This window comes from Glycine soja, chromosome 18 (genome assembly GCF_004193775.1).
Source record: "Glycine soja cultivar W05 chromosome 18, ASM419377v2, whole genome shotgun sequence".
Lineage (NCBI taxonomy): Eukaryota > Viridiplantae > Streptophyta > Magnoliopsida > Fabales > Fabaceae > Glycine > Glycine soja.
This window is the reverse complement of record NC_041019.1, coordinates 55,065,286-55,092,410: the sequence shown is the minus strand read 5'-3', so window position 1 is coordinate 55,092,410 and position 27,125 is coordinate 55,065,286. Positions and strand designations below refer to the sequence as shown.

Here is a 27,125-nt window from a genome sequence, read left to right as displayed (position 1 = left end):
ACTCACGTATGTTCAATTACTTCCCCTTGATTCCTCAGGATGACAAGCCTGTTTTATTTATCTATCTTCCAAATTCCTTTGCAAAGACTCAACAAATAAAATAGATGAAGTATGAATTCTAGATGTTTGCAAGAATGCATGGGCATAAAATTATCATTCTATTCCTATCAATGGTTTTCTTATGAAATCCTTTCTTTTTGTTCTATTAGAAGTTACCCTCTTCTGAGGGTCTAACTCCTAAAACCAATGCATGCATACCTTCTTTTAATCTTATTTAGAAATTACCACGAGCGTCTAACTCCTGGCAGAATATAAAGATGAATAATGCAAGATAAGAGCAGAAAAGATAATGAAATAGAAAAACACATTTGCATTGGTAAATAGTGAGTACATTATACATCGCTTGACTTTTAGGCTTGTCAGGCCCCTAACTAGGGGTTTAGTCACCTCATGGCCATTGAAGGCTTTACAAATGGGGTATAAGAACTGATGGGATAGGAGGGGTGAAAGAAAGAAATGAAGCAAATGAAACCCTAGGAGAGGGGGTTCTGTGGTGTTGTTCTTCTGCTTGGCTTGACTCCCTTTTTTATAGTTGTTGTAGTGGATTTGGACCTGATGCTAAAAATCTTCCTTTTTGATATTTTTGATATCTTTTGGATTTGTTTTTCTTGTAATCATATATCTTCTTGAGACATCCTGGTATTTTGGATATTTTCTCGATCTTTTACTCTTTTAATCTCTTCTTTTCATATCTGCAAGCCATAAATAAAAAAATATCAAATCTTAATATTTAAGCCAAAGATAACTGCTAAATAAATATTTTTAAAGATATTTTCAATATATTTTTATTATCAAAATAACTCATATTTAGCAGTTATCAAAATCCCCCAAATTAAAACTTTGTTTGTCCTCAAGCAAAAATAAAAATAAGAGCAGGTTCTGAATGCTCCAACACTTTCAATAGCTGCAATTTTTTCAAATTCTTTCAACCGGTCCTTTCTGCATTTTCCATAATCTCACAATGGAAGCACAAACAACATCGAGATGAAAATAGTTAGTATCAGAAATCAATCAAGTTGGCTTGCCTCATTTTCCTCACAAGGTTAGTGTTTCTCTCTGCACACAAGTGTCTAGGGTGAGTGTTTGAAATTCTACGACCTGCAATTAAGATTCCCAAATTTTGCACTTTTTCTCAGTTAAAGTTATTCTTACTTACACTTGGTGGATCACTAAGGACTTTGATTGACTTGTAATGGGGTCTGGCTAAACAAGAAATCACGGTTTTTCTGGGATTTCAAAAACTAAGGATTATAAGAAAGCATGCATCTTTTGAAAAACTTTCACTTATTTCCTGCCTAGGCTTATTTATTTTTCAGCCTTTATTCCTCTAACAACACTTTTCTTCTTGGCACTTATGACACCTCTCTTTTTCTGCCCTTATTTCAAAGTTTTTTTTAACCTTAGCACTTATGGCACCTTTTTTTTATGTCCTTATTTGCAATCTTTTTTTTCTTTTTCTTTTTTTTATAAGAATACTTTGGGCTTACGAGCTTTTGAGGGTGCCTTATTGTGTGCTGCTTTTTTTTTTGGTAAGAATACTTTGGGCTTACAAGCTTCTGAGGGTGCCCTATTGTGTGCTGCTCTTTTTTTTTAGGCAAATTCCCTTAGCAATCCCTCAAATTAAGGACTTATCATAACTTGAAACCCTTATGCTCTCTTAGAACCCTAAAACAAGGTCAAGGATATCAAAATTAGGCTCAGGGATTTATTCAAACAAATCATTATTATTTTTGGCTCAGCAGGGGTGCAAGGGATAAATTCATCACAGGTTGACTTTTTGGATGAGTGGCTAAAATAAAAAGAAACATGGCCTTGATCATATCCACCTTATGCAAATAATCTAACAGTCTAAGAATGATGCAAAATTAGGAATTTAAAAATAGACGTTCTCTCATAATTAAGTTCACACAACTCATTGTGACAAGATAAAGTTATCGGTTTACCGGACCATGATCTCTTTCCATCAAGCTAACCTTTTCTCTCTTTGTGATTCATGTTCCATTGTTTGATTGACTCTTGCTTCCAGGAAACCAGTATTTTCACAATTGTCATGCAGCATTTCAAGTGTTGAATCCTTTAGAAAAAGCCTAAATAGTGACTTCACAAATATTATGCAATTTTTATTCAATGACTAAATTTAAACGACTGGAATTAAATTGTTGAAATTAAAATGCACAAAATCAAAATAAAGAAAGGAAATAACACAACTATCCTAAAAAAAACAAAACACATAATGCAATTAACTAAAAGAAAGATAGGGTAAGAAATCCTGGGTTGCCTCCCAATAAGCGCTTCTTTAACGTCATTAGCCTGACGAGTCCAATGCCTTCAAGGTGGCATGAAGGTCACATAAAACACATTCTCCTTGCATTTTCACCTCTTAGCTAGAGACGCCATGAAACTCGTGTATTCTGGAAGCACCTTCCACATTATTGCAAGAGAAGTGGTGGCGATCAAGGAAAGAATGACACTTAAGGCTTTCTCATGTTCTCTATGCCTTTCTTCCTTGACAATCAGTTGATGAGGAGGGGTATTGACTTGGAGAATACTTTCTTGTTGAATTTCTACTTGTGAGTGCTTCTCCCATTATCGTGCTTTCTCCTTACTTTTTTCTTCCTCTTCCTTCTTTTCTCTTTCTTTTACTTTCTTCTCTTCTTCTTTCTCTTCATCTCTATTTGTCCTTCCTTCCTTAGACTGGTCTTCTTCTACTTCACCCTCCTCTTGTGCTCTCTAATGGCTCCTGGTTAAAACTTCCTTGCAATCTTCCTTTGGGTTCTTCTCTGTGTTGGCCTCGAAAATTCTAGTGGGACTTTTAGCTTTTTCTTGAGATAATTGGCCTATTTGAACTTCCAAATTCCAAATTGTTGCATCAGTGCTCTTCTGATGTGATCTTGTTTCCTGCATGAACTGTATTAGCAATTCTTCTATGTTAGTGGGCTTCTCTTGATGACTCGGCCCCTGGCTAGGATGTTGATAAGGCGGCTGACTCTTGTGCTCCTTGTTGTATTGATTCTCTGGATGACTCCTCCAGCTTGAGCCTTGTGTAAAAGTCTTCCCTTGATTGAATCCTAGTAGGCCTTCATTGAATTCTAACGGTCCTCCTTGGTGGTACCCTTGGAATCCGTGGCAATTTGGTATGCTCATGTAGTTTACCTCCCTAGAAGAATCTTCTTGGCCTATACATTGCTATGGCTCGTGTGCTCCACTGCAAATCTGGCATCCCCCTACCTGCATAACAGAAGAATGAGAAGGACTTACTGCTTGTAATTGTTGTGGAAGCTTGTTGAGGGTCTCTGTTAGGACTTCTATTTGTCGGGACAACAGCTTGTTCTAAGCTAAGGTTACATCTTGAGTGATGAGTTCTAGAAGGCTTCTCTTTGTTGGTGCATATGTGCGATCACAAAGAATGGCGTGATCACTAGCTGTCATGTTTTCTATGAGTTCCATTGCCTCCTCCAGTGTCTTTAGCTTGATCTTCCCTCCTGCAGATGCATCCAATAATTGTTTTGATTGTGGTCGCAGGCCATCTATGAAGATGTTTAGTTGCACTGGTTCACTATACCCATGTGTAGGTGTCTTCCTGAGTAGTCTGTGGAAACGATCGAGCGCCTCGCTGAGGGATTCGTCAGAAAATTGATGGAATGAAGAGATTTCCATCTTCCCTTCAGCAGTCTTGGATTCTGGGAAGTATTTCTTTAAGAATTTCTCCACCACTTCATCCCATGTCCGCAGACTATTCCCCTTAAAAGAGCGAAGATCGGCCAAAGAGAAACAAAACAAGTTAAGGCAGATGACATCTTCAGGCACTCCTGCTATCTTCACTGTGTTGAAATGTCAATGTATGTGGCCAGATGTGCGTATGGATCTTCACTTGGTAGGCCGTGAAATAGATTCCCTTGAATCAGCTGGATCAAGGAATATGGATATGAGAAGTTGGCCGCCTGCACCTCTGATGGTGAAGTATTGAGGTATAATACGACTAGAGTAATCCTTTAGCATCATCCTCTGTGGACGATCTCCTGCCATGATCCGTTCTTCAAAGAAGGAATGTGAATTGTTCACAAAAGAAACAACTACCATGCACGTTATCACAGAATAAAAATTAAACTGAAATTTTTTTATTTTTTTTTAAAAAAGAAAAGAATAAAATAAGAATGAATAAAGAGAAAAAATTGAAAAATAAAATAAAGCAACTAACTAAAATAATAGATAAAAAAGAAAGTAAAATAAAAAATAAAGAGTGAAAACTAATTGCTTTAAAATTGGAATATGCAATTAATCAAGTACGAAAAATAAAATCCCCGGCAATGGCGCCAAAAACTTGTTAACTCGTTGGCAAGTGTACCAATTTGTCACAAGTAGTAAAGTACTCGGAAGTCCGAGTGTCGAATCCACAGGAACTACTTAGATTAATGCAAATCCCATTTTATAAGCAAGAGATAAACAATTTAAAGTAAAAGATAAAGAAAGATAATAGATAAGATAAATATTTGAAGATAAAATAGAAGATAGAAAAAGAGATAAAAGATTTAAATTAAAAGATGATAAATAAAAAATAAAAGATAAAAAAGATAAAAGTAAAAGATAAGATAAATAAAAGATTAAGATAAAGATAAGAAAAGATAAGATAAATAAAAGAAATAAAATCAGAATTTGATAAGGTTGGGACCTACTTGTTTGCCTAGGATATATGAGTTTATAATTTTTGATATCTTTGGATTTGTTTTGTTTGTAATCATGTCTTCTTCTTGAGACTTCCTGATATCTTGGATGGATCTTTTTCTCTTTTAATCTCTTCAAGTCATAAATAATAAAAATATCAAATCTTAATATTTAAGTCAAATAGAACGACTAAATAAATATTTTTAAAGATATTTTAAATATATTTTTATCATCAAAATAACTCATATTTAACGGTTATAATTTTCTACATTTTTTTTGAGATTTTTTTTATTATAATTTTCAAAACAAAATTACACTATAATACACACACATTTCTATAGATTTTGAATAAATATCTTTCAATCCAATTATAAATATTATAAATACTAAATACACATATACCACGTTTGATAAAGTAAATAAAAAATACAAAAAAATTTAATTAACATAAATATAAAATATAAAAAGTATGAATCCCTCTCAATTTTTCCTCCACCTGTCCAAACTCCAAAAACATACACTTTACCATCCCTAAAGTGCACATCCCTAAGGTGCACATGTTGAAAAAGACACAAGGACGTAGACTTTAACAAAAAAAATAGAAATTCGCTAGGGCAGTCCAGCTGTACTAGGGTCCAGTCTATTATGTGTATACATTAAGGGTGGGCTTGGGTATTATAGGGTGCGCAATTGTGTGAGGAAATATCTCTCACGAGTTTGTATAAGGAGAGAAGCGGGCATGAAGAAGCAATTAGCATCAAGGCGTTTCCTGATGTGGGTTATGGTACATTTGAGCATTTCAGGCGTGTTGTCCAAGTCCAACCACACCACAACTTCTCTGCTGTGCGATGGCTCCGTAGAAGACTGCCTCCACGTTCACCACTTGGACTCACAGCTTCCCACCATCTCCAGCTCCCACTTCCGCAGAATCCTCGCTGGAGGATCATGCTCCCAAAATAAATTTGCGACTGGATGTACACCTGATGCCTCTCTTGCCGCCGGCCCTATGGGTCTCACCGGTCGTTATGTTGCTAATGGGGTCAGACCTGATTCGGGTCCACCCAGCCGATGTGCTAATACATATCCCGGCGTCGTCCCCAGGGATTGCTTTAATCCTCATTAAAATAAGCTATGATCGCCACAAGCTATTTATGTATTATTTCTAATGCTTTTGCTTCCTCCCTCCCTCTATCCACTGTTGTTGTCCAATGTCTCTATTATTGTGCATTTTTCCGTTATTGCAACAATAACATCCGTCCCCTGAACTGGACAAATTCCGGGGAAGAGATTCTGAACGTGTATATCATTATGTGTATGCTTTTCTTGTAAACGTGTATATGTATGCTTTTCTGCTTTCTATTCATTGAAGAAGTCTGTAAAAGTAAAACTATATATCGATCCTCTCTCTTATTGTAATAATGGTTTGTTGGATTCCAACTTCTACACTCAAACTCATGACCAAAACTCAGAGAGAGTAATCCCTGTTCTTAATCACAAGTAGGATGCTTATTTATGGAAATACTAGTACTAATCAGAGAAATGCATAGTTAGAATTTTGATAACATTTATGTGTCGCTATTAATTAATTACGCAATAAAGGTTGGAGATCACTCATCACCTGATTAGAAAAATAGCTGGCTAGAAAGTAGAAACCGACATGCACTCTACAACATTTTAGTATAAAATTATGGATTTAAGAGCAATATCTAACATTTATCTTGTGAAAATGAATGGTCTAAGAAAAATATCCATTATCAGTAAGACGGATATTACATCCTTTTACTTTGGTGAGGGCAGTTTGAGGTGAAGACTGAAAATGAATTCTTTTCTTCGTTACAAATACTTTAATTAAAAGACAGGCAATGTTTAAGAAAAATAGTAGAAAACTTAATTGAAATGGAAAAATTAAATTTAACTAAAATTTTACAACTATGAAGTTAATTTACTTAATTAGATGTATTTAACCAAATTAATTATTATTTAGGCTAATAAATATAAATTACATATAATGACACACTTTTATAATTTTAACCAGATATACTGTAGAAAAATATATTTTTAAGTAATTAAAGTAATTATAGTTTGGAATTTTAGTTAATTTTGAAATCTTTATTTTTTATAAAAATTTATTAAAAATTAGAAGTCTAAATGATTTGATAGTTATAGTAAATAACTTTATATTAAAGGATAAATTTGAATAAATTAAATATTTAAATGTTACAGGGGAAAAATAAATAATTTTATAAAATAGAGCAAATAATAATAAGTTGTTCGAACACTTTTAGAAAACCAGTGTAAGATAAAAGGTTAGCTAGGAGCGAAAAGGTTAGCCAGGAGAGATTGTGTGTTAAAATCTTTCCTACTAAAAAAATTTAATAAATTAACAATTAAAATTGACCTTTCAATTTTTTTTTTCAAATTAGATACATGTATTTTCACAAAAAAAATAGATATGCATTCAATAAAATTAATTACTGAATTAACTAATAATATAAACCTAATATATTTGTATAATTTTCAAATAATATGTTTAAATAATTATAGTTTGATTCTTTAGTTAATTTGTTCTTCTTATTTTTAAATTTTTTATTAGAAAAATATAATGTATAAATAGTGTAATAATTTTAATAAATAATTTAATTTTAAAGGAGGAATTTGAATAAAATAAATAATGTAATATTACAGGAATCTTATGAAGAACTTTATTAAAATATTACAGATAAAATTGAATAGAATAAATAGCTGTACCTTGTTAAAAAAGTTTTAACACCGCTGCAAAATAAAATAAAAGGGTTTATAAACAAATATTCAAATACCAGTTAAGACATAAATAACTAGAATTTTGTACAGAAATATGTTAGGAATGTGATAGAAATTACAGAAGAGTATATCAAATGTGTGTGTGTATATATATATATATATATATATACTTTTAATTAATGCCCTTAAAAATATAGGATAAATAAAAAATAAAATAATAGGATAAACTGGTTTATTAATTAATTATTGGACAAGTGAATATCCTCAGAGTTTTTCATAAAGGTACTATAAACATGTGAACGCAATTGGAGTTATGTGCACATGCATGGGAATCTCAATAATGATCGATGTTTGTCTTCAGCTGTAAAAGTTGGTTATGCTTTATATGACGAGTTCTCCGGTGCCCCACTTTGTCAAGTGGTTTATAGTGGACCAGTGAATTTTGACTTGATTCACCTCTGACAACCTCGCAACTCCTACGGTAACATCACAGAAACGCTGCATTTTTATTATCCTCTAGCCTTGCATGCCTCTTTGGGCATATTAGTACTCCATCCAAATAAATTGTAATGTTTTCTTTTTCTTCCTTTTTTGACGAAGGGACTAAACACACAATAAAATGAGATAGAAAAACAACATACAAGAATAACCAATTGGTACCGGTATCAGCATGTAAAATCACTGAGGAGAAGCATCAACAAGACAACAACTATTTAGAAGGAGTTTGAAGGGAGTAGAAGCATAACTGTGATGTGGATGGATGACAAAGGATTCTCGGTCATTCTTTGTCCAATGTAAAAAAAAATTAATGAGCTAATTTGCATGCATTTCTGATATTAAATTTATAGTGCAGTAAAGGTATCCGAAAGATTCCTTAAAAACCACATAAGGGGAGGGAAAAATAAATTGAAAGAAAAATAGCATGAAAAGATAATTATATTGATTGAATTTTCAAATGCTTTCAAAAACACACACATATATATAATTGTCTAAGATTGTCATCGTTCAATTGCAATCTTTTTGTTGCTATCTTTAAGACACACTCAATTAAGCTTATTATCCCACTATCTTAACCGCTAGCTGTTTGTTCCTATTTTTTTTCGGATCGATGATGAATAAAGACTTCTCTTGATTTTGGCTGACCCAACTTCTGCCTTATCCTAACTGTTTAATGATAATAAACTCAAACAATTCCAATAACTTTGAATTTATTTGCTTTATCCTTGTCTTTATAATTTGGCAACAACCTAGCCTATCAACTTTATCATATAGCCCGACAAGATTCGACTAAAAAATATATTTTGAGTGATAAATAATGTTAATCGTTTTATGTTTAAATAATGCAACATAACCCTTTTTTTTCTAACAAGAAAGGCTTAGACTACATATCAAAGAAACGAGGAAAACTAACAGCTATGAAGTCGTCCCACGTGGACCATATAATTAAATGCTCACTGTGACGTTTTATTTAACTTATCTCCTTTCTCTTTCTTCCGCTTTTGAAAAATGCAACAAAAAGCCAATTCTTATTCATGCACATCATGGCAAAAAGCCAAAAATGCTTTACCTTTATATACAAAGTGAACCAGCCAATAGATATAATTTATTATCTTCACATACCAACCAATAAATTATGTAAAATTTGTAAAATTTCTGGAAGGGCCATGAACCTCTCACAGTAAGCTAAGTTCCGCCACCAACTATTATATTGATAAATTTTGTCTTCAACTTTTGAAAATATGTAAGTTTAGTTTTTTATTCAATAATTCATTATTTTTTTATATTTATTTAATAGAGATTAAAATTTAACTATTGGATTCCTTGGACTAAAACTTAGCTTATATGATTTTTAATGAGTCAAACAACATTTGTAAACGTATATGTTAAATGTCCTGATCCTCTCTCTTGTTGTTAACATTGGATATGCAAATTCTAATTCTCTCTTTTTTTAATATGAAAAATATGCAACCTTACTTAAAAATTATTAATATAAAATATATATGATAAAATTTATTTATGTCTTTGGGCAAAAGGAAATAAAAATCTAGTGTTGCTTAATAGGTTGAAGATGGAAATATTTCTTATATTTTATAAGATCTGACTCACTGAGAATCTAGAGATAGAAATGGAAATCTTTATTGAAAGGTGGAAATCGCTGCAAGTTTGAGAATTCAAACCCTTCTCTTTCACCAACTTACTTCCCCAAAATGTGTCCTCTCTCTTCCGCTCTTCTCTTTATTCTATTATTCAATCCACCCCCTGTAACCTCCTATTTCTTATTCCAGCATATTACTTATGGAAATTCAGGCAGCTCTTCCAGTAGCCTTAAAGGTGATTCTGAGAGAGACTTCTTCGTTGAATTAAAAAAATTCACAGATTTAAAAAAATTCCACTATTTTAGTTTTAAACTGTATTATGTTAGAGTATTTCAAAAATCCTTTAAATTTAAATTGAATCTTGGATTCACTTTTGGAATGGGAATGAAGGAGAAACAAACGAGGTGAACAAAAAGGTTGATAAGGGCTGGTTGGTCCCGGGCCTAGGGGTGATAACCCAGGGCCCACAGCTTTAAGGGGCCAAAAAAATTATATAAATTTTTGGTAAATTTTTTATATTATTAATTTATGCTATTTTTATAAATACATTGAAATAATTGTAAAAAATCACTAGTGATATATTTAAAAAGATTAATTAAAATAAAAAGGTCAAAATTAATAAATTAAAATATAAAATAATACGAAAAGTATTATGTTAAAAATAAATTATAAGTGTCTAAGTAAATTAAATTTTTTTAAAAATAGAGACACCTATTTAAACACTCCCAAAAGTAAGGATTTAGAAATTTGATTAGCCATAATTTTACCAGAGACACCTGTTTGAAAATAGTCACATATAGTGCATTCGTATGTGTTACTTCCCTGAAGAATTATTTTGAATTTTATTTCTATGAATGTTTGCTTTCCATTTCTAATTTGTTAGTTATGATTACATTTTGTGTATATCTTAGTTATTATACCCAAATACCATCCGGCTATGCAACTGCTTATTTTTTTAGATTCTGATCCTGATGAGTTAGCTGTTCAAAGTTGTCCCCCCCGGAGCATTATGCAATTTACATAGGATTCTGAATCAAGATGTGGAGGATATATATATTTGAGGCATGCTTATCTTAATTGTTTAAAACTAGAGGCCAGATACAAAATCACCCTCTAGTATTTTGTTGTATTATATTATTTTTTTGTTTTGAATTTGAATGTTGATGTAACAGGTTTGGTATGTTCCTATGTTTTGTAAATTTGTAGATTTTTTTTGCTAAGGTAATATTTTGTTACTTCCTTCAGATTGAATTGAAAACTGCACCTGCTGATTTTCGTTTTCCTACATCAAATCAAACCAGCAGACATTGTTTCACACATGAAATTCCTGACATTGATTATCTGATTCATCGTTAAATGTATTTATTAAGCATCCTAAAAAATTCTTTTTTTAATAGTGCATAAAATGGCTCACGCAAAAATCACAAAACTGATATACGGACACTCTAAATAGGTTTTTCTTATTTGACATTTTTCAAATCTCTTTTATTTATTTTTATCACTTATTAGTTATTATATTATATTTTTTTCTATCTCTTTTTTTTCTCAATGTCTATTAACATCGTTGTCCACAAATCATTATTCTTTTTGCCGGGATGAAATTTTCACACATTGTACATAAAACAAATAAAAATCAAAAGCAAGTGTAGACTTAAAATCTCCTGCTTGCCTAGAAAAAATAGACACGAACCACCCTGCACTAGTACGTATATTATATATATATATATATATATATATATATATATATATATATATATATATATATATTATTGATTGGTTGATCTATTCACGTTTGAGTTATCTGTTTTGCTACTGTGTGCTGCTTCAATTACATCTTATCATATCCATGGACACATGCAACTGGCACCCAAATTGCTTCAGGACCACCCGCGATGGTCGGAATTGGACTGGAGACATCAAATTCCTCTCAGAAAACAAGGACTCAGTTGCTGCTCCTGCACTCAGACAATTAACTATAATGGGTCCTTATACCTCAGCCCGTCTCTCCTAGTCCCAATTAACTATAAAAAAATTAGCTTTTCGTGAGCTTTTTTTTTTAATTGTATCTCTGATTTTTTATTTTAATCTTGGGTATTTCCGTCTAATTATCATTATAAAAAAATTAATCACAATTAGAAGTGCAGACATTATATTGGTGCTTGTGGAGTATATTGTAAACATGACTAAATAAATTGTAAGGGTTTTTTTTTTTTCTTTGCATAGTTTCAATTAAAGGTTCTTAGTTTCTCATAATATTTTTTAACGAATTAAAAATTAAAAGCAGTACTATGATGATGAGTTGTGATTTCCCAACACTAATCTCTCAACTATTACAACACTCTTCTTTCAAACTATTACAATTGTAGCAATGGTACGAATTTGTTGGAGGAAACTAAAATCATCAGAAGACAAACTCAAACTTATTTGATTTCAAATGCGAAATGCACGACAGTATTCCTAGGAGAACTTCAAAAATATATTTAGGATATTCCTAATTAATACACACTTTTAAATTTATAGCACTTTTAAACTTTTAAAGAGCACACGTTTTTTCTCAACAAACTCAGGCTGAACTTTCAAAGAGCATAGTCTTCCAACCTCACATCTCCCCTTTGGATCGTTAATCTCAGAGAAGACAAGCTCTGCAGGGACCAACTTGTCAGATTCCTTACTCACAAAGCTACGATCTCCATCGCTTGTCATGCTCAATATATCCAGTGCTCTTACTATAATCAGAAACATGTTCACTACTTTGGCTAATGCTAAACATGTCATCTCTATCTTCATAATTATTCCCGCCACTCCACTAACAACACTATCCTGAAGCTGCAGAACAAACTCCCGCACCCTAACGACGTCGTTCACGGGAGGCCTCTGAGTCCCATCCTCATGCAAACAACTCAGCGCAACCTCACCATATTTTTTCAAACACTGAGCTGCTATCTGTTAGTATTTTAGGGAAATAGAAAGATACTTAGCTGTTGGATGGTGATTAATAGTTGGGTTTAGGATGAAGGAATAGTTAGAAATATTAATTAGAAATAATAGATAACTTAATGGTCCTGTAGCTCTTAGACACTTAGACAATAGGAGGAGAAATTTCCATTGATTTCTCAATCTGTCACATTAAGGTAGGTGTTGTAAGCCTATTTATAGGCAAGCAATATTGGTGACATTATATTTCTATAGAGATAGATTTTTCTAAATTTTTATACAATAATTTAGAATATTACCTTTTATTTAGGTCTTAAATGTTTTTAGATTATTCTTAATAATATTTTTATACTTTTCTAGTACATTTAGTTTTTAGATAAATCATAGCTTCTAAGAGTTTTATTTTTTCTTTTCTAAAAATTTATATCATATTTTAACACTCCTCCTTGACACAAATTTTAATAACTCCAAATTTGATCTATAGTAACTTGAACTTTGTTGTTGATAGTGCCTTCATAAGTACTCTCTTCTTTGATCTTGTAGTGCTCGAACTCCATGTGCTTTTGCTTAGTTTCTTTGAAGTTTCTTCATAGTATTTAGGATCAAATATAGCTGTGTTACAACAAAAGTTTTTTACTAGTCTTGGAGTAGACTCTTGAGAAGAATCTTGTTGTAGAAGTGAAGGAAGCATACCTGCTTCTTCTGCCATAAAACTTGGGATTTTTTTAGCAAACTATCATAATAATAACAAAAAGAGAATCTAGAAAGTAATTTTTGATAAGTTTTGATTTAATTGTTATGCCTAATTATATCTACTTCAAGGCTTAATTGTGATTTTATCTCAATATTTTTAATTTTTGGACAAATTTTGTACCCAATAAATTTGTTATCTTGACATTTTATCCTACACTTTTAAAAATTGGTATTTTTTGCCTTCCGTCATTTGTCTTTTGATTGACTAACATAATTAACAGTTTTTGACGGTTTTTACCAACCAAATGAACGTATTTAAAATCATTGTTTTTAACATAATGACACAAAATCTATCACTATTATAATTTTTTTTCTTGTTTTTGCCTGCCTCGACATTATTGAATCACCTTTTAAGTGTTTCTCAAACACCCTCTCCCCAAAAGCTCCGCAAAGCCCTTAATCAACTGGTCCAACACCCTTTTTACACTTTTAAAAAGGATGAAAGAATATTGGAATCGTTGGCGTCACACTTTTGGGTGTGTTTGCCTTCGACCAAATTAACCATGTTCACGCAATGTTCTCACCCGGGCTCTGTTATTTCACCTTTGTGAAGCTCTTCGACCGGATCTTCCACTACTTCTCCTCGTATTGCTACTTTGACAACATCAATGAGCTCTACAACGTTGTGCAACTCTACCTGAGCTCGTTCGTCTCCATCATAGGCAACCGGCTAAGACTAACTAACATGCCTCTTGAACTCGGGTTTGCCTTTGGGCTCGTGAACAATGACAACATCGTGGACAAGTTCAACAGTGTGAATGTGCTCTAGGAGCATATGGTGACGCAGGGGCAAGCCCAGACCTTCTCAAGAAAGGAAAAATAAAAAAATAAAAACAAACTTAATAATAGTAGCAGCTTATGTTAAAAACACTTATGTTAAATACGTGCGTTTAGTAGCGGCTAAAAACAACTAGAAAGTGTTTGACAATTGACAGAAGACAAAATTTGTCAGTTTTTTAAAAGTGAGGGTTAAGATGCGTCAAAATGATTTGTTTAGGTAAAGTTCATCAACAAAATAAAAGTTTGAGGTAAAAAGTGTAATTAAACCTAACTTGCAACTCTTATAAATAAAAGGGTTAAAATCAGAAGAGACAGTGCTTTTGTTTTTCTGGATTTGGTATGTTGTTTCTCTATTTTCTGTTTATTGTCCACACAATCGTGCACCTTCTCAATCCCGACATGATTTGGCTGGCGCCAAATATCCATGTGGCCATGGGGCAGATGAAGCACTAGGTGGTGGTGCAGCATGATGTTTCAGGTGGCGGTGGACCCGCTGTGACTGGTGGTGAAGGTGATGGAGGAGTTTCAGAGAAAATAAAAATCAGAGGAAAGGGACATAATCCAGTGCATGAGATGTATGATATTGTTACTAGACTACGATAGACATCGTCTTTTATGATTCTAATACATTCCAAAACGATGTGTTCTACATTTTTTCCTGTAAACTTCATAAAATAATACGGTGCTTTCATCATCTAAATAATAAAATAAAATTGAAGTTACTGTATATCCTAATGGCACAATAAAAAAATGTCTCTTTCAGTTTTAAGATATATATTAGAAATGCACATATACAAACAAATAAAAACATAAAATAAAATTAAATACAATACCGATCTACCATATTCAATATGTTAATTATTGCTTAAATAATGCAACATAAACAAAAACCACAACATTTTATTTTCTACCAAGGAAGGCTTAATTAGACCATACGAGGAAAACTAGCTAACACTGATGAAGTCTTCCCACAAAAGACCCATGGCTGAGAAAAAAATTAAAATCTCAAAACTGATATGCGAACACTAATATATAAATAGGGTTTTCCTATCTGACATTTTCAAATGAGTGATGATATTTGCATAACTAAAAATTTTAAACATCCAATCGACAAATTTCTCTTTTTTTTCTTTCAAATATTTATATATTTTTTTAATCTGTTTCTTTTTATTAATGTCTATTAACATCGTTGTCCACAACTCATTATTATTTTTGCCGTGACTGAAATTTCCACACATAGTACATTGACTTGTTGCAGCCAGTCCATAAAACAAACAAAAATCAAAAGCAAACGTAGACTTGAGATCTTCTGTTTGCTTAGAAAAATAGACACGAACCACCCTGCACTAGTAGTAACGGAAATCTTGATAATTAAAGTATAAATTCATTGGTTGATCTATTCACGTTTGAGTTATATATCTATTTTGCTACTGTGTGCAAAACAGATTACAGCTTATGATATCCATGGGCACATGCAACTGGCACCCAAATTGCTTCAGGACCACCCGCGATGGTGGGAATTGGACTGGAGACATCAAATTCCTCTCAGAAAACAAGGACTCAGTTGCTGCTCCTGTACTTAAACAATAAACGATAATGGGTCCTTATACCTCAGCCCGTGTCTCTTAGTCCCAATTCACTATAAAAAAAATAGCTTAATTTTCTTGAACTTTTTTTTAATTGTCTCTTTTTTTTAATATTGGTATTTTCATCTAATTATCATTATAAAAAAATAATAATCACAATTAGAAGTGCAGACATCATATTGGTACTAGTGGAGTATATTGTAAATATGACTAATTAAATAAATAAATTGTAAGAGTTTTTTTTTCTTTGCATAGTTTCAATTAAAGGTTCTTAGTTTCAACATGATTAAAAATTAAAACTAGTACTATAATGATGAGTTGTGATTTTCCAACACTAATCTTTCAACTATTACAACACTCTTCTTTCAGCTATTACAATTGTAGCAATGGTACAAATTTGTTGGAGGAAACTAAAATTATCAAAAGACAACTCAAACTTATTTGATTTCAAATGCGAAATGCACGACAGTATTCCTAGGAGAACTTTAAAATTATATTTAGGATATTCCTAATTAATACACACTTTTAAATTTATAGCATTTTTAAATTAACTTAAACTTTTTCTCAACAAACTCAGGCTGAACTTTTAAAGAGCATAGTCTTCCAACCTCATCTCCCCTTTGGATCGTTAATCTCAGAGAGAACAAGCTCTGCAGGAACCAACTTGTCAGATTCCTTACTCACAAAGCTACGATCTCCATCGCTTGTCATGCTCAATATATCCAGTGCTCTTACTATAATCAGAAACATGTTCACTACTTTGGATAATGCTAAACATGTCATCACTATCTTCATAATTATTCCCGCCACTCTCCGCAACCACTCCTCAAACTACACTATCCTGAAGCTGCAGAACAAACTCCAGCACCCTAACGTCGTCGTTCATGGGAGGCCTCTGAGTCCCATCCTCATGCAAACAACTCAGCGCAACCTCACCATAATATTTTTTCAAACACTGAGCTGCTATCTGTTAGTATTTTAGGGGAATAGAAAGATAGTTACTTGTTGGATGATGATTAATAGTTGGGTTTAGGATGACTGTGTAGTTAGAAATATTAATCAGTAGTAAGATGACTTAGAGGTAGTGTAGCTTTTAGACAATAGGAGTTTATATTGATTTCTCAAACTCATTACATTAAGGTGTTTTAAGCCTATTTATAAACAAGCAAGATTGGTGACATCATATTCCTAGAAATAGATTTTTTTAAATTTTATACAATAGTCTAAAATACTATAGTCTACTTAGGTCTTAAATCTTTTTAAACCGTTGTTAATAATACTCTTATACTTTTTTGGTATATTTAATTTCTAGAAAAATTATGAGTTTCTAAGATTTTTGTCTTTTCTTTTTTAAAAATTTGTATCATATTTTAACACTTCTCCTTCATACAAATTTCAATAATTCTAAATTTGATCCATGGTAACTTCAACTTTGTTGTTGATAGTGCCTTCTTAAATATTTGTTCTTATCTTGTAATGCTCGAGCTCAATGTGCTTTTGTTTAGTTTCTTTGAAGTTTCTTCATAGTATATAGGCTTAAGTATAATTGTGTTGCAAGTTTCATATATGTTCACCAAGGATTTTACTCATCTTGGAGTAGACTCTCGAGAAGAATCTTATTGTAGAGGTGACAGAAGTATACCTTCTTCTTTTGTTACTTGTTGAACTTTTCTTGCTTCCCAATTCCAAGAAGTACTTTCATCAACATCTTGACTAATGGCTAGTTTCTTTGTTTGTAAGTTATAGACTCACTAGCCTTTTGATTGTGTATTGTATCCCAAGAAGATTTCTTCTTGTAGTCTTATCTTGTAGCAAATAAATCCAAATGCTCTTAGATGTTTAGCCGATGGCTTTTGTTAAAATATTTTATTAAAAAAATTAAAATGTTGGATGGAGCATAATATAATTGACTTATATATTGGTCTACTAGTGTTGAACATGACCCATATTATTATTATTATTTGTAAATTATCATCTTAAACATTATATTTTATTTTAAATTATAATTAATAATCATTATGACAAATTCAAATTGAATTATGTTTTATTTTTAATTACACTGTGAAATAAAATTTTATAGGAATCAAAATTATTTAAAAAAAGCTACAAAGACTAAAACGTAAACAAAAAAAGTTTTGAAACATCCAAAATCAATTAACATCTTGAGAAAGATAAAAATAGAAGAGATGATAGACAATAAAATGTAATAGGAAGAAAGAAATAGAAAAAAATTAAAGTTATTAATGAGGTGTTTGATATTTAAGAGTGTTGAAATATAAAAAAAATTTCTTTATTAATATGAATATTTTTTTATAGAAAATAATAATATCATTAAATGAGATGTTCCACATTTTTCCTATAACTTAATAAAATAACACCGTGCTTTCGTCATCTAAATGATAAAATAAAATGGAAGTTTCTTCTATATCCTAATGACACAATAAAAAATTCTCTTTCGGTTTTAAGATAATTTTTAGAAATTTATATTTACAAACAAATAACAACATAAAAGTAATTAAATAAAATACCGATCTACCATATTCAATAATGTTAATTGTTTTATGTTTAAATAATGCATAAACAAAAATCACAACAATTTTTTTTCTCTAACAAGAAAGGCTTAGACTAGATATTAAGAAACGAGGAAAACTAACACCTATATGAAGCTTCCCACGAAACACCTATGACTCAGGCAAAAATCACAAAACTCATATACGGACACTCTAATATATATAGGTTTTTCCTATTTGACATTTTTTAAATCTATTTTTTTCTTAATTAATGTCTATTAACATCGTTGTCTACAAATCATATATTATTCTTTTTGTGGTGGCTGAAATTTCCACACACAGTCGCTTGACTTGTAGCAGCCAGTTCATAAAACAAACAAAAATCAAAGGCAAGCGTATACTTGAAATCTCATGCTTGCTTAGAACGAAAGAAAAAAAAGACACGAACCATCCTGCACAAGTAATAAAGGAAATCTTGATAATTTTGAGCTCACTGTTTTGCAACTGTGTGCTGCTTCGATTACAGCTTATCCATGGACACAACTAGCACCCAAATTGCTTCAGGGACCATCCTCTTCCTTCTGTTGCTGTTCTTTTCTTATCTTTCCATAGCAGATGTTATTTATAGTCCCGTTGAACTCTTCAGCATCAACTGTGGATCTTCCAGTAGCTTGTCCACTCGCGATGGTCGCAATTGGACTGCAGACATCAAATTCCTCTCAGAAAACAAGGACTCAGTTGCTGCTCCTGCACTCACACCATCTACCCTGGAAGGTCCTTACACCGATGCTCGTTTCTCTCACTCCCAATTCACTTACTCTTTCCCTGTCTCCACAGGCCCTAAGTTTCTTCGCCTCTTCTTCTACTCAACTTCCTACCAAAACTTCCATCGCTCCGAAGCCTATTTCTCAGTCAAAGCAGGCCTATACACCCTCCTTCAAAATTTCAACGCTTCCCTCCATGCTGATGCTGGTAACGAGCCTGGCGACTACTTGTTCAGGGAGTATTGCATCAACCTCAAAGATGGCGATCGGCTCAACATAACCTTCATTCCAAGCAAAACATCTCAGCATCCAGATTCGTACGCTTTCATCAATGGAATAGAGATTGTTTCAATGCCCCCTTTTCTCTACTACACCAATCCTGACGACGTCGGCATCACTTGGTTGCCTCAACTCGTTGGCCTCAATACGAACCCGTTCCCCATTGAAAAAAACTTTGCTCTGGAGACAAATTATCGGTTAAGAGTTGGAGACCAACAAATCCCGGCCTCACAGGACACGGGTATGCTCAGGAGCTGGGATGTGGATAACAAATATGTAACGACTCAAAGTGTACAATCTCTAGATATTGCCACTGGAATTAAGCTGAGATTCACAAAGAAGACTCCTAACTACACTGCACCAGACACAGTGTACCGATCCGTAAGGAATATGGGAAGTAATGGCACCATCAACATGGGGTTCAACCTCACATGGCAACTTGCCGTTGATTCAGGCTTCACCTACTTGCTAAGGTTACACTTTTGCCAGCTTGACCCGAATATTAGCCATCCTGGTGACCAGAGCTTCTACATCTACGTTCAGGATCAGTTGGTTGAAGACTGGGCAGACATTCTCGGTTGGAGCGATAAACAGAAGGGTGTCCCAGTGGTTAGACAGTATGCAGTTTTAATCCCAGGGAATGAGCAGGAAACGCTTAATCTTTCACTGAAAATGCATCCTAACCCTAAAAGCTTGGCCAAGGACGCTCAAATAAACGCAATTGAGCTATTCAAAATCAACGACTCAACTGGTAGTCTTGCTGGGCCAAACCCAAACCCAGACCCAGACCGTCTTCCAGAAACCCCCAAGGTTCCCCTTCAAAGACCAAACAATAAAAGCAGCGGCACCACAAGAACCCTTGCCGCCGCCGTGGCAGGTGCAGTTTCTGCTGCTGTTTTTCTCTCCTTTATTGTCGCTTTCTTCCTCATCAAACGCAAGAAGAAGATGGGTTCCAAGAAAAAAGACGGAACTCCTCTGGGCGGTGGCTTATCATCACTACCAACCAGCCTCTGCCGCCACTTCTCAATCGTGGAAATCAGGGCCGCCACCAACAACTTCGACGAACACTTCGTAGTTGGCATGGGAGGCTTCGGCAACGTGTACAAAGGCTACATCGACGACGGTTCAACCCGAGTCGCAATCAAAAGGCTCAAACCGGATTCTCGGCAAGGTGCGCAGGAGTTCATGAACGAGATCGAAATGCTGTCTCAACTTCGCCATCTCCATCTTGTCTCCCTCGTTGGTTACTGTTACGAGAGCAACGAAATGATACTGGTGTATGATTTCATGGATCGCGGAACCCTCCGTGAGCATCTCTACGACACTGATAACCCTTCCCTTTCATGGAAACAAAGGCTCCAGATATGCATAGGTGCTGCGCGAGGACTGCACTATCTGCATACAGGTGCAAAGCACACGATCATTCACCGTGACGTGAAGAGCACCAACATCTTATTGGATGAGAAATGGGTCGCCAAGGTTTCAGACTTCGGGTTATCCCGAATTGGGCCCATTAGTTCTTCAATGACCCATGTGAGCACTCAGGTGAAAGGTAGCGTTGGATATTTAGATCCGGAGTATTACAAACGACAGCGTTTGACTGAGAAGTCTGATGTGTATTCCTTTGGGGTGGTGCTCTTGGAGGTATTGTCTGGGAGGCAGCCTTTGCTCCGTTGGGAGGAGAAGCAACGAATGTCACTTGTTAATTGGGCAAAGCATTGCTGTGAGAAGGGAACTCTAAGTGAGATAGTGGATGCAAAACTGAAGGGCCAGATAGCGCCTCAGTGTATGCAAAAATATGGTGAGGTTGCGCTGAGTTGTTTGCTTGAGGATGGAACTCAGAGGCCTTCCATGAACGACGTCGTTCGGATGCTGGAGTTTGTTCTGCATCTTCAGGAGGGTGCTGTTAATGAAGTGATGGAGAGTGAAGATACCGAGGACATATTTAGCAGTAGCCATAGTACTCTACATTTTTCGGATTATAGTAAGAGCACTGCATTGAGTATGGCTACAAACGTTGGAGATTTTAGCTATGGAAGTAAGGACTCTGAGGAGAGGTTGATCCCGGACCATGTTTTCTCTGAGATTAAGGATCCAAAGGGACGATGAAGTTAGAGCAGTCTACAAGTTCAGATATCCTGTTTGATCTTTTAGGTTAAAAGTGTTTGGATTGTTAGTAGCATGTAATTTTTTTATTTTTTTTTTTGCTGCTTGTATGTAATTTGATATTTGATGAATGTGAATGTGATGAGTAAAAATCTAGAAGTGCTATAATGTTGAAAAGTAGAAAATATTTAGAAATTTGTATTGATTAGGAAGATTGTAAAAAGACAAAAGTTATTGTTCTCTAATACCTTTAAATGTTATAAACTTATCTATGTATTTGGCATTTGAAATCAAACAAGTTTGAGTTCTCTCTTAAGAATTGTCCTTTACTGGAACAAATTATCATAAAGAATTGTATAATACTTGAAAGAAGAGTTGATCGAGAGAGGACAAGTTATTTCTAAACTATTTTTCAATTTTCTTTTCTTGCAAAACATAATTGTGAAAAAATATATTTTTGCGCGAAAAGTTTACTGGATTTAAGAGGTTTATAGGATTGTAAAGACTATGATAAGCCATAAAATGAGGAAGACAGTGACTTAGGAGATCAAAACGAGAAGAACGGCTATGATAAAACGGAGGAGCACAGGAGAAAGTTTTGTATTTGCAGTGAGAATGTTAGAGAGAGTTCGTAGAGAACGTGGAAAAGAGGAAAAAATAAAATAAAATTCTTCCATATTAAATGTTTCTTAAAGTCCTTTGGTTTTACATTAAATATTCTTTGTAAAATTTTCATTATTTTTGAATTCTTTAAGTTTAATTGCTAAAAATAAGACATGTTAATATGTGATTTTAAAATTCAAATAAAAATTTTAAGAAATATTTAGTGATTTTGAACCTCTTTCTTGAATAATTGTTTGGTTGTTACAGTACGTGATTTGTTTTAAACATTTACTAATATAAAAATAAGGGAGTTTTAATAACTCGATGCATATTATTGCACCTATAATAAAATTCATTAATAGTTTTATTGAATGCATGCACAAAATTTTTAAACTAATATACAATTAAAATGTTAACACCAGGACCAAAATTGCGTTTTTGTTAACAGTCCATGCAAGCCTGATTTTTTTACGTTTTGCGTGTGATTAGTCAACGAAACAAACTTTTGCCGACACACAGCGACAAAATTTTAAACATATTAAATTGAAACAAGCATCCTAATAATTTAGGTTGAATAATATAAAAAAAGACAGATGCGTAGTATCTAAAAAAAAGTGATGAAATTATAAACATATTAAATTGAAACAAGCATCCCAATAATTTGTATTCTGTCTCTCTAAGGAATTTGTTTTACAGAATAATTTTTTATTTCCATGAATCATACTTTTAAAAAATGTGACAACTAAAAATCTTATTTTTAGTATATATTAAAAAGTATTTGATTACATTTTAATTTTTTAGAATTAATTTTTAAAATTCAAAATAATTTAAATAAAAAATAAAAATGAAAATTACATGTTTACATATTAGGAATAACTCTCATGTTCTCATGAGAATATCACATTCTCATCATCTTTATGAAAATAAAAGTATAAGTATAGGAAAACATAATAAATAAGGAATCTACAACATTGCAAAAAATTAACAATACTTATGAATAAATTTTCAAAATTTGAGAACGAATAATTATCCGTAATATTGAAATTGGGTAGAGACTGATATATAGTATCCAACCCACACACACATAATTCATTGTGAAAAATAATTATATTTTTTTTATAACTAATACTCTAAATCTTTAATCTCTAAATATTACTATCAAAGAATGAAAAATATTAAATTTTTAATTAGAATTTTTGTCAAACTAGAATATTAACTTTAACAATCATTATGTTAAATAATTATTTTTGTAATTATTTATGACTTGAGTTTGGATTAATTAATATTATATTTATTTGTTTTTAATATTATATATGTATGTTCTTAATGTTATATTTAAATTATTTTAGAATAAAATTTTACTATAATTATAATAATTATTTTAATTAATTGAAGGTGTTTAATATAAGTATATAGATACCCAATGGATATGAGAATAAAAATTAAAAGTAGTATTTGCGTTATGAAACCGAATACAACAATTATTTTTAAATGGCAATATGAAAACAGATATCGTAGGAATATAGTATCTACCCAAATCTTAACCATGGTTGAGGTTTTGGCGAGGTTTTGGCAAGTGTACCAAATCGCTATAAGTAGTAAATCTTGGAAGTTCGAGTATCGTTTCCACAGGGATTTTATTGCACTTTATTACTAGATCAAATAGTTTTAAAAAGACAATTAATAAAAAATGCCAAGATCGGACAAACCCAATTGGTCTACGATGTATGTAAATATGATATTCATTACCAATGCAATTGTATTAGTTCTACCCACATCTATTAATTTTACTTGTCCCTGATGCCTTACGATGACAAGCCTATTTTAACTACCTATCTTTCAAATGTTTTTTTGGGAAGATTCAATAATTAAAATGCATTAAGGTTAAGTTCTAGATGTTGCTAAATGTATGGGCATTGAGTTATCATTCTATGCCTAGCAATGCTAACCCAATGATTCTTTTCTTAAGATGTTCTATTAGGTGTTACCCTTTCCCAAGCGTATAACCCCTGAAACTAATGCATGCATTAAATCCTAAACCCTTATTAGGAAATACCCTCTCCCAAGCGAATAAAACCCAAAAGAAATTCAAGAAATGAATGCAAGATAACAAGAAAAGAATTAGAACAGAAAAACCTGGAATGAATCCTCTTTGCATTGATAATTCTTGAAGTACATTGTATATCATTGGCTTTTTAGGCCTGTCAGGCCCTAACTAGGGGATTAGCCACTCATGACCATTGAGGGCTTTACAACTGGGGTGAAAGAAAGAATATGGGTGATAAAAACAAAGAATATAGGGAGAGAAGGGAGAGCTCAGGCTTGAAGTGCTGAGGGAATTGCTTTGAGGCGAGATGTGTCGTTTCCCTTGAACTGGCTCTCTATTTATAGCTGCTGAAGTGGGCTTTAAGCCTTCATATACGCGCTTAGCGCGACACCTCGCGCTTAGCGCGTTCGGATCGCGCACTTAGCGCGCGCTGCAGGCTTAGTCTGTGCTTCTGTTGAATCGAGCACTTAGCGCGCTGCAGACTTAGTCTGTGCTTCTGTTGAATCGCGCACTTAGCGCGTGGCTGGGGCTTAGCGCGCGTAACGGATTCTGCATCTTCGAGCTCAACGCCTTGCTTAGCGCCTGTCTGCTTTGCTCGCTTAGCGCGAGTGTTGGGTTGGGCCTGCTTCAAACTTTCTTCTTTTTCTTCATTTCAGTTGCCTTTTTGCTTAATGTAACTTCAATTTTCGTATCTGCAACTAGAAATTCAATTTAATTAATTCTCCAACTTTTAATCACAAATAACTGCTAAATAATTAATTCTAGGCCAAAATTTGATTAATTCACTACTATTAATTCACAATTATTTAGCAGTTATTAAGTATCTACAACAATTATTTTTAATCCAACAAACAAACAAATTATCTCCATAAAACATTTTTCCATATAGTCAACAAGATTTACTGTGCTTGGTTTGGCTTTGTTATGCAACTTTCCATGCTTTTACTTTCTTTCACGCCGAATGTCTTAAAAAGACTTACCTGGTGACTTCAATGATACATATATATGTATCATCAGTAAATTAACAATTAAAGATATCATAGTTATCATATATAGATAATTAATATTTTGAATGAAATAATTGTATATAATAAAATTGATCAATTCAGTAAATAATAATTCATTGAAATATCTGTACTTATTATTAGAGAATTATAAATTTATTATCTCATTTATTGAACAAATTTTACAGTTATGAGACTCACATTTTCCCATAGGTTTCTCCTGCCGAGCAATTCTCATGGAGATGACGAATGTGAATTCAAGTTAGTGTACGTTCGATAACTTTTAAGTATTATCGTTATACTTACATGTTATAATTTGTGTTAATGTGCATCATTTTATAATTTTTCATTACTCTAGTGTTTGAGAAGCAGTATAATGGCCTTGGGGCTATCACTACCAACGAAGATATTAATGTTTTTTTTTAACCTAAGGTATTTTAGTTGTAAGTTAAAAGATTAATTTTTTATTACTGTAGTGTTTGAGATGTATTAATTTATTTTTCTTTCACATCGTAATTATTCTTTCTAAATATTTATGAAAAATAATTAAATGAGTAAAAAGATAAGAAAATGATAATATGAATAATTAATAAATTTAATATAATTAACTAAATCAATTAGTTTTCTTAAAGAAAGATAGATTAGTTAAAATATTATTCTTAAAGGGGGAGGAAGTAACCTATAGACAATTAACTTAAGTCGCCTTGCCTCCCCAATCCTAAATATAATAAGGATCTCGCTCTCTCTCGATCGGTATCTTTAGAATATTGATTAATAAATTAAAATGAATAAATGATTATTACAAATATTATATAAAAAAATAATAAGTAATATAATTTTGCACATTTTAATAAAAAAAAAATCTTTTTAATTCTTTAATCAATGTTCGGACAATGATTATCATTTCACATAATAATTTGCTTAATTAACTGGCACTCGAATGCAGCGTAACCTTGGTAGTCAATATATATAAGAATATCAAGGGTGGATATTATACATGCAGTGTGGAATTTATGAAAATAGAATCCCGCAAGACTTTGTAGCTAGCAGAAATGAAGAAGCAATTAGCATCAAGGCGTTTGCTGATGTGGGTTATGGTACATTTGAGCATTTCAGGAGTGTTGTCCAAGTTCAACCACACCACAACTTCAGTACTGTGCGATGGCTCCGTAGAAGACTGCCTCAACGTTCACCACTTGGACTCACAGCTTCCCACCATCTCCAGCACCCACTTCCGCAGAATCCTCGCTGGAGAAAAATGCTGCAAAGGTAACACTCAGACTGCAGGTACAGGTGATCCCAATAATCCCAACTTCTGTTCGACCGCAACCGGTTATCATAAGTGTGGTGCCGCAACTGATCCTGGTCAACCCAACCGATGTGCTGATCCAGATGCCTACCTCAGGCCTTGCCATATTTAAGCTATTTATGTATTATTTCTAATGCTTTTGCTTCCTCCCTCCACTGTTGTCTCTATTATTGTGCATTTTTCCGTTATTGCAATAACAATAACTCCGCCCCCTGAACTGGACAAATTCCGGGGAAGAGATTCGATCTGAACATGTATATGCATGTATGCTTTTCTGCTTTATATTTACTGATGGATTATTGGATTCTAACTTCTACGCCTCAATCTCATCATGACGAATAAGCAAGGGAAGAAATAAAAAGGGCTGGAGCTTATTTTCTAAATGGCTCCTGCTTAACACATTTGAATTCATCGCGTGAAAACTAAAATGCGTGATTAACTCAATCTCACCGGACATAAATATAATTAAGCAAAATTAACTAACTTTGCATTAAGTGAGGAAATTGGTTAATGTTATTTAATTTTATTAATCATTTTTAAGAGATAAACTTTTTTGTTCTTTCTAAAGTGTGTGATTTGTTAGATCTTGATTTCAAATATATCAAAGTCATTAAAACTAAAATTACATTTGATTGGAATGATATAATTAAATAACATGAAAATAATTAAAATTACTTATATATTTGAGTCTATTTTTTAGCTGTTTATATTTAAGTTCGAAGTAGGAGAGATTTAAAAACAATCTCTAGTGTTTATCTTGTGAAAGTGAATGGTTTGATAAGGATATCCTTTTATGAAAAATGTTTGTAAAACACTATAACATCTGTAATTTTTTCTTTACATACTTTCTGTTATTAACTGATGAAATTTAT

At 32.9% G+C, this 27,125-nt stretch overlaps 3 protein-coding genes across 3 annotated transcripts; all 3 read left to right on the top strand.

Moving 5' to 3' along the window:
* The first annotated feature begins 5,461 nt into the window (after positions 1-5,461).
* LOC114396385 lies at positions 5,462-6,153 on the top strand. The gene has a single exon (XM_028358320.1). It carries the CDS (start codon positions 5,462-5,464, stop codon positions 5,843-5,845), a length of 384 nt encoding a protein of 127 aa, XP_028214121.1. The 3' UTR covers positions 5,846-6,153.
* Positions 6,154-18,487: 12,334 nt separating this feature from the next.
* LOC114396384 (receptor-like protein kinase FERONIA) lies at positions 18,488-21,535 on the top strand. The gene has a single exon (XM_028358319.1). The coding sequence runs from the start codon at positions 18,675-18,677 to the stop codon at positions 21,291-21,293; it is 2,619 nt and encodes an 872-aa protein (XP_028214120.1). The 5' UTR covers positions 18,488-18,674; the 3' UTR covers positions 21,294-21,535.
* Positions 21,536-25,923: 4,388 nt separating this feature from the next.
* LOC114396386 lies at positions 25,924-26,541 on the top strand. The gene has a single exon (XM_028358321.1). It carries the CDS (start codon positions 25,997-25,999, stop codon positions 26,363-26,365), a length of 369 nt encoding a protein of 122 aa, XP_028214122.1. The 5' UTR covers positions 25,924-25,996; the 3' UTR covers positions 26,366-26,541.
* Positions 26,542-27,125: the final 584 nt, after the last annotated feature.